This window comes from Periplaneta americana, chromosome 6, assembly GCF_040183065.1.
Source record: "Periplaneta americana isolate PAMFEO1 chromosome 6, P.americana_PAMFEO1_priV1, whole genome shotgun sequence".
In the NCBI taxonomy this organism is placed as follows: domain Eukaryota; kingdom Metazoa; phylum Arthropoda; class Insecta; order Blattodea; family Blattidae; genus Periplaneta; species Periplaneta americana.
Genome location: NC_091122.1, coordinates 324799 through 338510, shown reverse-complemented (window position 1 = coordinate 338510; position 13712 = coordinate 324799). Strand labels below are relative to the sequence as shown.

Here is a 13712-nt window from a genome sequence, read left to right as displayed (position 1 = left end):
TGGAGTTGTAGGACTGAGTGTTGCCTCTGCAGCAGCTACGTTCCTTTCTTCGCACTTACTGGTGGTAAAATAAGTACTCTATTTCCAACTAAAGATTGAAGTAGACGTAAACAAAACCGAAATGTATTACTCCGCAATCGCAAGCTAGCTACCAAAGCAGCCACCAGGGCGCATTATTTTCAGCAAGTGAGCACGCAGGGCAGCCACTGTCTGATATATTGCAGACATTTCAACACGTTCATTGAACTAACCCGTAAAATGCTCAAAGAGGGTTAATATTTATTATTTCTCTACTGGGAATAGTGGATTTTCATTTTCTGTAGATTCGTGATTAAATGTTATTCTTTGAAGAGTGGAGAATTTCTTTAATTCTACAGAAATTTATTTGAGGTTGACAACACTCAATCTCGCGCTGTGTTATACCAGCTGTGCTGATGTGCTCTGTGAAGCTGCAAGTCACCTTGGGAGGGATTTAATGCCTATTACGCATGGGCGTTGCCATAAACACGTTACAATGATTTAACACGCAATGTCTGAAACTACTAATATAAACATGTTGTTTAAATCGTAAGTAAGTGTTCTTATAAGCATGTTTAATTCACTCGTATTTCATGTATGTTATACATTTTATTATTTTAGAAGGAACTATTTTAATATGAGGAAGAAGATGACAAGCATGAGTTTGGAGGCGTTGTGCGTCCAATAGCCAATCAGGAACCATTATGCCACGTGCATTTATTTACATTTACTTCAATCTTTAGCTGAAAAAAGAGTAGTTAGTTGCTTACTGGAGGACACTGACTTTAAGGCATCTCTGTGTTTAGCCATAACAATGTGATCTTTGATATCACTTTTCCCTCAGTGTGCAATTGAAAAGTAGCAACTGTGAACAAATATAATTTTCTTTTAGAACACTGCTCTTGTGATAGTTTTGGAAGTGTGTTCTTTTTCTAACATTAAAAATAATTTCAGTTAAACCTAGCTGCAGAATTTACATTCCGCTTCATACTTGTCTTTAAATTTAGTTTTACATTTTGGTGGCATAGTAACAGTATTAAATAATAATATTATAAATGTATATATTCTGTAAATCCGGGATTTTTACCGAACCAGCTAACTCTCGAAACCAGGACAATTCCAGTTTTCCGGGATGTATGGCAACCCTATCTCTGTGTGACCTACCATTCTTCGAAGTATGTCATGCCTTGTTACATTTGATACACCCTGTAATATTCCACCTTAACATATGTATGGGTATGCAGCAGTGCCACAGTAATATTTTTCTTTAATAAGTGTAATGAAAAAATTAAATTCATGACTTCAGTAGAACAGGTAATAGAAAGCTGATTCTTGTGTGTAGAGTTACCTTAATTTCATTCACAAAAAACAAAATAAAAATCTGCTATTCACTCACACTTTTACTGTGAACATAGTCTATTACAGAAAGTGGATTCTGTTAACGAAGAAGGTTGAGTGCTAACAGTTACTAATGCTAGTGAAGAGACTAGAGCCGTTTTAGTAACTCTCTCTCTCACATGAACTTCTCCAGCACAGACGTGTGAAGTCATGAGAACGATGTAGCTCAGGTGGTAATGTGTTGCCTGTTGTACTTGGCTGATTACGAATTTGGGTTTTCTTCGATGTTTTCTCTAACTGTACGGAAAGTGTAAATGCTATCACCTATTCCATTGATGCTAAATAACCAAGTAGTTAATACAGCGTCGTTAAATAACAGACTACAGTATAATATTGAACTGTTTTATGATGTGCAGCACAGGCACTCCAAGCTCATCTGGCAACACTGCAACAAGCTCAGCATCATACACAGCAACAGCAGCGTAATTTATCAACACCATCTCTGCAGCAGATACTTCTAAATCAGAACTTCGGCAACACAGGACGAGGTTCAGGAAAATCAGGTGAGCTTCTCTACAAAATTCTTACGGTGTGAAAATTGGAAAATGGAACAAATATTATCAAGTATGTATTATAAGGCATGAATTGGTGCTGTCGTCTACCAGAAGTGAATAATATAATGTAACATTTAAGCACTATACAGGCAATTGACAAGAAGAAAGCAGTATACAGTATAGGTCCTTTGTTACCTCGTGAAACTAAATTAACGCATGTGAGGGTAAGTGAGCAAGCTAGCTGCAAGTGGAAGCTTCCCAGTCTACTTTATTCTTCGCCTTACATGCAATAGGTTTCACGAGGCAATGAATGGCCTATACATTGTTTGAAAATAAATGGCATACAGTAAAAACCCGATATAGAGCAGTTGTTGGGGGACATACTTAACCCGTGCCTTATAGCGGAACTATGATATATTGGAAGTGATTATAATCTATGTGTCACAGAAATTAAAAGCCACATGAAGATGGGTAAAGCCAATAATTTAATGCACTAGAACTCTATACATGAATTTAAATAATGTAATATAAACTAAACACTCGCCAGTTACGCAGTTTATTCCATATTATGCTTTTCGTTTTTGCGACATTACTGCACTTAACATTTAATTAAATTACGACTTGGAACATATGATACAGACTAAAATACAGTACAGTATAACTTTCACTTATGATTTGAGAAAACTAAAATAAAAATGCATTCATGTTGTTAAGGCACAAATTGTGTCCCATTATGCCTACAAAATTCCTTAGAATGCAGTTTTACAACCCCAAAGAAAAGATCCTTGTCCACTAAGGGCTGTGCATATACCTGCTGATGCAGTATTATCTTTTACACTGATTTTTTTAAAGATTGATTTCCACTAAATGTATTGTATATTTTATGTTTCTTACTGGGAGACATACAGTGACTTGCATCAGTGGACTAGTAGGACTAGCCTAGTCCTCTAAGTATCATCAGCTTATAAAATTTATTACATTTCATGTTTGAATTTTAAAAAGTTTCAAGATATGACAGTTGACGACTTCAATCTGTTTCCTCCCTGAACTCGTCCAGCCACGGGACCCAGTCAGCTGCACCGGACTAGCAGATTTAAAGCTATTCTCTTGGTTGGGCATTCCCTGGTAAACTATTTCCGTGTCTCCATTCTTGTTAGAAAGAATATATTAGTATGTCTATTGTTTTTGTGCATTATCAGTTAAGTACTGAAAGTGTGCCTTCTTGTTAGAATCTTTAATGGTGGAAATGTGTGTGTATCTAATGCTCTGGATTTAACATGAAGTCATCATCCTTAATGTAATTTATTTTCTATGGAAAGCACTTACACCGTATTTTTGTTTCTGAAAATGTCCTCTAAGTTATTGTGTCTATAGAAAAGAAATAGGCACTGGTGGAATTTATGTCCTTAAATTCTGCACTGTTGTAAAGAATGGGAAGTTCAATCTTCAGTTTTGTTCTTGAATAAAAGGATAGTATTTAGAACTACTTAAATCTTCGAGGAATTGTGATTTGTATATCTGAATGAGGCAGGGTCCACTAAGCTGAAGCACTCTAAACGTGCCAAATCATTTCTTGATAATGATGTCACAACACTACTTTATTTGTGTTTGTTTTTCTCTTCTTGGGAGCATTTGATGTCTCAGAGTGCTCAACGTGCATATGAGTAAGCTCGTCTGTGATAGCACTACAAAACTTACAAGTTTTAGTTGGGCCTTAGGCTTATTGTGCAACCTCCTTGTCTTGAAATGATTGTAGAAGTCCATTAGAATCGCTCTTCAAGTGTGTGATGCACTGCATGGTGTCATCATATTGATTCAGCCACAGCATCCAGTCCTGATCCTCCACCTGCCTGTGATGTTATTCGGCAGCCTCCTCACATCGATGGCATCTGTTTGCAATTCATGTGGCTGAATCTGCTGCATCCTCAACCAGAAGAACATGCTGCAATTGATTCCACGACTCACCAAGGCGCCATCTATCCAAGGGAGCTACACTCCCCCAGTCCACTTACTAAAGCCCCTGCGACTTTGCTGGATATGTGCAGCTCCTGCCTATCAGCAGAGCCTGGAGCCACGTGCTCCTGGTCGACCTGTAATTACTAAGATGACTAATGGAATAATACTAATGAAGGCGAAATGAGTCAGGTCCAAGCCGAAAGTTACTCAGCAATTCTCCTTCGAATGGTTGAGGGAAAACCTCAGAAAAACCCCAACCAGATAACTTGTCGTGACCAGGATTTGAACCCGGGCCTGCTCGTTTCATTGTCAAGAAGGATAACTGTTATTTCACAATGGTGGACTATTAACTTAGAAGTTACTACATTCCTGCCAGTATGTCTAATTAGTTTCCAGTGACAGATTATCGAAATTGTACTATTTTCCAGAACAGGCCTGTAGTATTTATTTCTATTTTTCCTCGTTGAGTGCAGATTCTTTGTGGGTCACTCGACAGTTAGTGGCAACACTTAAATGAAGAACAAAAACTTATTTATCCGTAACTGACATACTTACAGTTGTCAATCTCCACAATGGATGCCATTCACCTTTGCCCCAAACTGCTCTACAGTTGTTATAATTGCCTATTTCTAAAGTGTATCCTCTCAGTAGTTCTTTCCTCTGTAGTTGCAGAATGCTGTACTATTTCCCAGTTCACCTGGATAGGCACATGACATGAGCAACATGTGGCACATTGGTGGTTATAAAAGTGACTGTAATACGCGCATTCCAATTGGAACAGAATGAGTGATTAATACACCTTCATAATCAATAACTATAACTTTGAGTGGGTCCTGCTCTTGTCTCATTCCTGTTTTATTGGCATGTTTAGATCCATTTTGTAATTGTAGGTTTGTCAGTGAAAGGAAGTGGGAGACCGGAGGGAAAAAGACCTTTGGGGAGGCCAAGACATAGATGGGAGGATAATATTAAAATGGATTTGAGGGAGGTAGGATATGATGATAGAGACTGGATTAATCTTGCACAGCATAGGGACCGATGGCAGGCTGATGTGAGGGCGGCAATGAACCTGCAGGTTCCTTAAAAGCCATTTGTAAGTATCAGTGAAAGAAATTCTTCTGGGTTTCAATATTTTTGTTGCTTTTTAGTATTGCATCTGTAGTATTTTGTTTTAAAATCTGTGTTGGAAATTTTCTTAGGTTTATGGACGGACATCTTGTTGGTTGTGGCCAGTTTGCATCCAAGTATTATGGCTGATGCCTGATAGAGTTTGACAGATTTTTTCTTAGTGTATGTTTATGAATTATATTCTTCACCTGACATAATTAGGAACATTAAATTCAGATGTTTGAGATGGGCAGGGCATGTAGCACGTATGGGCTAATTCAGAAATGCATATAGTGTGTTAGTTGGGAGGCTGGAGGGAAAAAGACCTTTGGGGAAGCCGAGATATAGATGGGAGGATAATATTAAAATGAATTTGAGGGAGGTGAGATGTGATGCTAGGGACTGGATTAATCTTGCTCAGGATGGGGACCAATGGTGGGCTTATGTGAGGGCGGCAATGAACCTCCGGGTTCTCTAAAAGCCATTTGTGAGTATGTTCATGAAAATAATTTGCTTTTAATCTTTCACGTTATTCATTCATTCATAGTTGAACACGTCTTTTTCAATGCAAACCCATCATTCTTCAATCTTCCCTATTTTCTGCCTTCCTCTTAGTTTCCATATATCTTAATGTTTTCTATCATCTCTTATCTTCTTCCACCCCGAACTTTTCTCCTGATCACCATTCCTTCCAGTGCATCCTTCGCCTTTCACGTCAAAGGATGATGATGGTAGGTACTTGCTTGTTACGGGAGGGGGGGGGGGTGCAGCTCATATTGGAGGATTTCATGCATGAAAGAGACATCTAGTGGCATCTGCAAATCGTTCCTTCAATAATTTCTCAATAGGTGGCAAACAAATCGGATTCTGCTGCAATTCCAATTTCAGTGTTTGAGTTCACAGACCACAGTGCCAGTAGGCTATACAGTACTAGTCACGTCTTTTGTTAACACGTGTTATACATGTCCTTTTGTTTTGATCAACAGACTGTCAGGTAAGGAGTTGATACTTACTGATTTTATAAAAGAAAATGTATTTACTGAAATTATAAATATAAAATATAATGAGAATTATGACTGAGCTTATTGTAAGTAAGGTTGTTGTTGTTTTCTAATGCCAGGCGTTTGACAATAAAGTCATTTGACCTCTTGCACTCCAATATTTTTCAAAGATATTATCATGACTAGCCACTGAAGCACAGATTTTGAGGTGTTCCGAATCCATTTCTTGGTTTGAGTTGCACAATGGGCAGTTAGGGGACTGATATATTCCAATTCTATGCAGGTGTTTGGCCAAACAATCATGGCCTGTTGCCAATCTAAATGCAGCTACAGACGATTTTCATGGTAAATTGGGAATTAACTGTGGATTTTGATGCAGAGAGTTCCATTTTTTCCCTTGGGATTGAGTTATCAAATTTTGTTTGTTGAAGTCTAAGTATGTAGATTTAATAAATCTCTTCACAGAGTAATACGTAGATTTAGTAACAGGTCTGTAAGTAGCAGTGCTGCCCTTCTTTGCTAAAGCATCCGCATTCTCGTTTCCCAGGATTCCACAATGGGATGGTATCCATTGGAATACAATTCTTTTATTGAGTGATATTAATTGAGAGAGCATTTTAGTTATTTCTGCTGTTTGAGATGAAGGTGTGTGTTTAGAGACGATTGATAGAATAGCTGCTTTGGAGTCTGACAATATAACTGCATTCCTAAATTTATTGATGTGGCATAGAAGATTCCTGAGACATTCATTTATTGCAATGATTTCACCATCAAAACTTGTTGTTCCATATCCAAGAGATCTATAGTGAGAAGAGACAGCACGTAACACCTGCACCGGCACCTTGTTCTCTGGAGATCAAGGATCCATCGGTGTATAAATGAAGCCAGTTTTGTGGAGGGTACCTAATACTAATTGTCTCTAAAGACAATTGTTTCAGTATTTCAGTGTTTACTTCTGATTTCAGTATTTCTTCTGCTAAATTTAGATTATATTCTATATATTTGTAAGTAAGGTGGAATAATAGATATGCCTGAAGTAAACAAATGTAAAAGAATTAAATACGTATGTATTATTTATTAGGGATGTTAAAAAAATCACGATAATGTTGTCTAAGATCATTCCAGCATGTCAGAAAACCAGGGGCCAGAACATGCTCTGTGTCTGGTTGTCTAGGTTCAATTGAATTACCGGAGATGAAGTCCACGGTACCAAATAAAAATCTTTTCCTGTCACTTCTGTTGAAATAGTCATTATAAAATGTGTGTACAGTTTGACTATTGCAATATTAAAAGGCACAACTAATAGAACGTTTCAATGTTGGATTCACCTAAAAACAAAAACACGGTAGTATTACTCTCTGTAGTCCCGAATACAGAAGTAATTTAAAGAAATACATTAAGTAAACAATATTGCATGCCTCTCAACATCTTTCGGGAAATGGAAAAATACCAACTCCTGATCCCTTCTATTTCATCCCACATGTTATGTATTTAATTCTTTTGAATTTGTTTGCTTGAAGCGTATCAATCATTTCACCTTACAATAAGCTCAGTCGTAATATATGAAAACATCACAATAATTCTCATTATATTTTATATTTATAATTTCAGTAAATACATTTCTATTTATAAAATCAGTAAGTAAATATCAACTCCTTACCTGATAATCTGTTGAACAGAACAAAAGAACCTGTAACACATTTCAACCCTTAGGAGTTATAAAGAACATGTTCTTTCCATTCCCTTCTCAACTCGAAATACTAACTGTTGTTATTGACAGGTGGGCTGAGTAAAGGAGGATGGAATTATAATCAAAATGAAATATAAATTAACGGTACTGTACATTGTGCCTGTGAATAAAATTGTCTAGTGTAGTAGTGAATATTTTTACCGACATAAGAGAGTTGGGTGGTAAGATAGTAAATGCTGTTACCAACTTCAGATTTGCAAACGCCCGCAGATGGCTCTGCAGTCATCCTGGCATCCTGTGTTGACATTGTTTAAGCATTGAGCCGCATATTTTTCTGAGTGTGATCTGTGCTTGTTACATAAATGTTTGCCTTTCTTTACTTAATAGTCTTTATTAAATACAATTTACAGCCATTTCATATTTGTTCTGAGGCTTGACGGTGATAATGGTGAGGAGGAATGGGAAAATATGGATGAAAACCCTTCGTGTCTATCACAAATTCCTTTGTGAAGCAAGCGGAAGTGAACCTAGGTCTGTTCTATCTATTGAGCAATGGATAGTTTACTTAAGCCAGCATATTTAACTTTAAGTCTAAGGCCATTGGCATGTTGGTAGTAGTGTCCTATTTTGAGTAGAGACGTATTGCAAGCTTCCTCTTTTATGATGATTGTCGTGATTGCTGTGTAAACAGCTCTGATAATGACATGCCATCTTCCTGACCAATTATATAGTTTGTTTGCTCTAAAATTATTGGATCATTTTATCATATTAATTATTTATAGATTTGTCTACAAAGTACAGTAAAGGAGACAACATCCGTCATGTGACCTTATGCACCATGGCTATATCACGGAGAGGGAAGATTAGGTTTAGTCTGAGCTGAACTTCCGTGTTGGTAGATCAGTGTAATATTAACCATCCTGAAAGAGACTCTGATCTTGTACAGCTCACATGCCAGGTCGATCTGTATGCACACGAAATGTCTGAATTATGTATTACATGAAGCCTTTGAGCAAGATATCACAAAGAGATGGACTGTTATATTGCTAGCAACTTTCCAGTCATTTCCATCCATTCTGATCTCGAATTTCTTTTTATTCGTGTCTTAAGTCTTAATGTGCGGGGAGAAATCTCATGTGCTTTAAAGTGATATACAAACTACTGTTCCGGCAGATTGTCTTGAGGCAACTGTGTTGCACTGTTTGTTTTCGAGTTGTGTACGTTTGTAATTTACATATTCTGAAGTTACAAGAGCAGCTCACTTGTGTTCTTCCAGATTCGCGCATAATGCGATCCCAGCAGTCGCAGGCCATGGGTATGGGACGTCAGGGACAGTCGATCAACTTGCCTGTCAACAGGGACATGTCAACCTCCCCGACAAGCAACCAGCTGGCACGATGGTTCTCGCCAGAACTGCTGGCACAAGCCCGGGCAGGCCAGCTGCCGGACATGCCTCCAATACTGTCGACGCAGAACATGCTGAGCTTGGAGGAGTTGGAGAGGCTGCAGCAGGCTTCTGCTGCTGTTCACAACTGAATGAGGTTTAAGGTTCTGTTGATTTGAAACAGAAAGTTGGATATTTTTAATTGTGGTTATGGTACAAAACTATTACAAGGATGTACAATGAACAGTTGCGTTTCCTGGGTAATCTATAACTGAGTAAAAGAAATTTCAGTAGATACATTCACTCGCGTTACGCAGATCTTTTCTCTCTTTCTTCGATTCAAAATTTGAATTTCAAGAAGTACATGATGGTTATTTTTCCCTCGTAATGATGGAAGATGTTCTGCAGATTCCCACTTGTAACACACAACACTGAATGCCAGTGTACTCCTTGCAGGAGAACAGTAGTAAGTTGAACTGAATACAGAGTATTTGAAATTAACAGCCAAAGAAAACTGTTTACAAAAAACACGTATATATACATAAGTGAATTAGCTGATAAAACACCACAATTTTATAAGCTGATTACTTTAAGTCTCTAAGTATAGAATGGTGAATGCGGAATAGAGGGCCTATCACGATTGATTTTTCAACCCTATAAATTAAGAGTGACGAATTTTTGATAATATTTGCAGAGTGGAAGTGCTGTGTAAAAGGAAATGTTTGCGATGTGAAGGAAGTAAGGCCAGAAACGAAGCAATGTGTAGCAGACCTGGCAGCAAAGTTACCGGATGAAGCAAATGGTTCAAGATAGTGTAAAAAAAAACCTTTGTAGTTGAATTTTCATTTCATGTCGTGGATGAGTGCACTAGTGTGGAAGACTTGTAAATGATTGTAGGGATAAAAAATGTTGCAGGAAGTTTATTTAGTTTTGTGGAAACACATTGCAGTGTTTAAAAGAGGGGGTTCTGTGTGCTTGCATTATTTTCCTTCTGATGTAAACTAGTGGTCCATTAGGAACTTTTTTTTTAATACCAGTTTGTACAGTTTCTTTGAGCATGTATTGCTGCAAGAAATAGGTTTCTTTGGAAAAAAGTAGTCCCCCCTTTTAAATTTGCTCAGGAACTACTTTGTTTTTCTGTAGTTTAAAAGGAAAAAAATGGAATTAAATTGAGTCATGAAAATAATGACAATGATAATATATACATATATATTTTTGTAGGTGCAGCTGAAAGTAAAAACAAGAATGAGGTATGAATGCGTTTTGTAGTATAGATTATCTAAATTATTTAAAAGTATGTATAAAGTGACCCTGATGCAGGAATAGTTAATGTTGTAAGAATGTTAGGTCTATCTAATTTCAAAGAATGGATGCAAAGAATGTTCTAACCAACTCTATTGATGTAATGATGATGAATCATTAAATGTTCCATTTTGAGTTAAGTTTCAATATTGTTCACATTCAGCATGAATAATGTTGATCTCCCCGCCCCTGCCTGCCATGGAAAATGTGACTAAAATACTAATGACGTTAACTATAGTTTGTTAAGGTGTGCGGTTTTGAAGACTGCCCGAAACGTTTAACTTTTTCAAAGAGAAAGTAACATTTAATATAGGCTAAACAAGTTACGCAACGAGTGCAGGAGGAGAGAAGGCAGCGTGCATGCGAAGTGTTGAAGTGGTAGGAAATATGCTTCCTCATTGGGAAACATTTTCTTTTTCTTCCCCCTCCCTGTAATAGGTAGAAAGAGGAAAACTGAGAAGTCACTGCCGATAGTTTGCTTCAAGAAAAGTTGGTTGAAAGACATGGCTGTGAGTGATCTTTTCTTTTTACCACAATTTTTGTAATGAAAACCTGTGTGATAAAATGAGCAGAATGAAAAATAGAAACATGCATTCCAACTAAGTGACAGCATGGCAAGCCAATGTTTGTAAGGTTTTTCTTTCTTTATTAAGGTACTTTTTTTTATAGCATTTTCATTGTTTCCACACCTGAAAGAAGTGGTTTATGTTTGCTGATGAAAATGCCCCGTTGATGCAGCATAGGACTTGAAATGACTGCTGCCAGACAATTACAAGACTGTTCCTATAAGCTTTTGCCTGCTACCATGTATCCTTGTGGAGGGTTATATACAAATTGCTTTGAGTCATTAAGACCAGGAATGAATGTGATTCTTTTTGTTAAATGTTCAGTGTGAGTGTGCACATGTTTGTGATGAGGGTGTGTGCGTGAGTTTTCAACATGACGGGGTTTTTAGAGAGGGGATAGCAGGATAAACCTGGAGTACTACACTGATCATTTTGGTAAGGAAGAAAATGTGATGTGTTGAAATATGGACCTAAATAAGGAATAAACTCGAACATTCTTCATGACAAACTAAATTTATAGCACAAAAAAAAAATAACATCTACATGCACTACCAGCAGCTTTTGTCTTCAAATAATTTAGAAGTAGAATTACATGTTAAACAGACCAATGTAGTAGCAGAACTTGAGACATATTAAATGAAGTGAGCCAGGAACATCATACAAGGACAGAGAGATTTCTTCCAATAAATTACGTTTATCAAATCTTACTGCTACAGGAGTGTGTACATTAAGTTCATTTTTTTAAGTATTATTTTTAATCCTGGCTTCATTTGACTGTTGAAATATTCCTTCTCATGTTTTATGTCTCCCTAAAAATACTCTCATTGTCAGCTCTTGTGGGCATACACAATTCATTGTGAATCAGTGGAGGTTGTATAATACGCTTTTGTGGCAAAAAAAAAATTAAACATGTGAACCTGATTTGTTGCCATATGTATGTATATATATATATACTTTTTTTTTTTCCTTCCTGACGGATCCTCAGCTGGTTGCAAACATTCTACACCTGTTTGCTTTCTTCAGATAGCCAATTTGAGCCAGGCTCGTGATTTTACCACATTTTAATCCGTATACTGAGAGTGTGTTTCAGTTCCAATACAACTGAAAAAGAGATTTCCAATCAAAATAAGGTACAGCACCTGTGTTATATGCAGGGGGGGAAAGTTGCAATCATCTCCTAAATAGCACAGCTATCCATTTCGTTCTGAGAACAGCTTGTTCAATGTAACTGTCGCTACCCTGCAAGATGATGAAATTCTCTTCCCATCACTAAATTATTTTACAGGCATGTTGCTATGTGTGGGCGTGGTCTTTTGACACCAAATTTTCATTTCAAGTAAAATTCTCGCAATGGATTTGTAGATGTACACATAGTTTCGAGGTAAAACTAAAATTCATTTTATGAATATGATTCAGTAGGCCTATAGCCTATTAAAATTCAACATTTCATTTGTGAACTCAGTACATGCGTCTAAGTATCCTTTGTTACAAATCTTCCTTGCAGTTATGTCCACAGAGGCAAGGAGAAGGAACTGACGCTTTTTGATGGTTTAATGCACTTAATCCAAATACGAGCGGTAAACACCATATAGTCTTGCCATTTAACTTAATGTTGCTTCAAGAAAAATGTAACTAGTTTAAACACTAGATTTTGACGGGTGTGCTATTTGGATTTGGTTTAGGATGCTGTAACACGTAAGCTTTCATCTTTTGAAGGGTGAACAGGCTTAAAAAGCATTGGGTATTCCTTCTTCATATTTAAGCATGGTGTTCATATTATGTCGTGAAACATTTTATTAGTCATTCAGTAGCAGCAGCAGCAGCATGATCATAACACGCTGATCTGGAATACTGTGGTATCCTTGATTCCTATCTGATCTTTCTACATTGTTGAAAAATGTAATTCACTGTTAACTTAATCAGATGAAGCTGTAAATTGTCATATGAGAGTCCACTGTTGTCTCAAATTTTTCACATCAGGTGCAAAGTTGTTTTTGTATCTTCTCTTGATTTTTTTGTTATTTTGGCCCAGACACAAAGTTGGTATGGATACCGTTGTACAACTCTGTGATTAACGTCTAATAAGACAGCTCTAAAACAGACATTCCTTCTTGACCTTAGTTTCAGCTAAAAAATCCAGGTATGACCCCAGGTGGTAATTCTTAGTTTCGGATCTTGGTTTGCAGCACACACACACACACACACACTAGCTAAATACGAAAAACTGACATCGGGTACAATGTGCAAAACCAATTATACATAGAGCATCAGTATGAACTGCTGAACAAACGTGCAACTACAGTGAAGTGTATTGAACTGACTACGTATGCTGGAAAGCTGTATTTAATTTGACATAACCTTGGTCGACAAACCTCATCAAATGCATCAGTATTAACAGTTTTGACCAATAATTGATAACTTAATCCCTTGGTCAAAGAATTTTATTTTATAAGAATTAAAACGTTTGATGAAATGCTCAGTGGTGGAACATACTTAAGCCAGTGCACAATTTATAATTGGTGTTTAGAATTTGAAGAAATGGCAACTGAATCTAGTGTTAGGATAATGCTGGGAGAATGTAGAAGGCAATTTGTATTTTAAACTTTACAACCGTTTGAAAATGTTTATTTCTTGAAAAAATTAATAGGGGAAGCAAATCAGGGAAATTCTCACTTGACCACTTACACAATTCAGTTACATAAAATTGAAAGTTCTATTATAGTTTTTTTATTTATTTATTTTTTTTTTTTCGTTAAGGGTTAATACTATATGGGAAATTAAACCCTTACGAGTGGA

At 36.9% G+C, this 13712-nt stretch overlaps 1 protein-coding gene across 7 annotated transcripts in view; it reads left to right on the top strand.

Annotated features, from left to right (window-relative positions):
- Window positions 1-11837, top strand: part of LOC138700842 (eukaryotic translation initiation factor 4E transporter-like) — a 71584-nt gene extending 59747 nt beyond the window's left edge. For all 7 annotated transcript variants that reach the window (XM_069827196.1, XM_069827194.1, XM_069827195.1 and 4 more), the window contains 2 exons: window positions 1773-1919; window positions 8941-11837. In XM_069827196.1, coding sequence (XP_069683297.1) covers window positions 1773-1919; window positions 8941-9200 — 407 coding nt within the window. In that variant the 3' untranslated portion in view covers window positions 9201-11837. The remainder of the gene's footprint in view (window positions 1-1772; window positions 1920-8940) is intronic.
- The last annotated feature ends 1875 nt before the right edge of the window (window positions 11838-13712 follow it).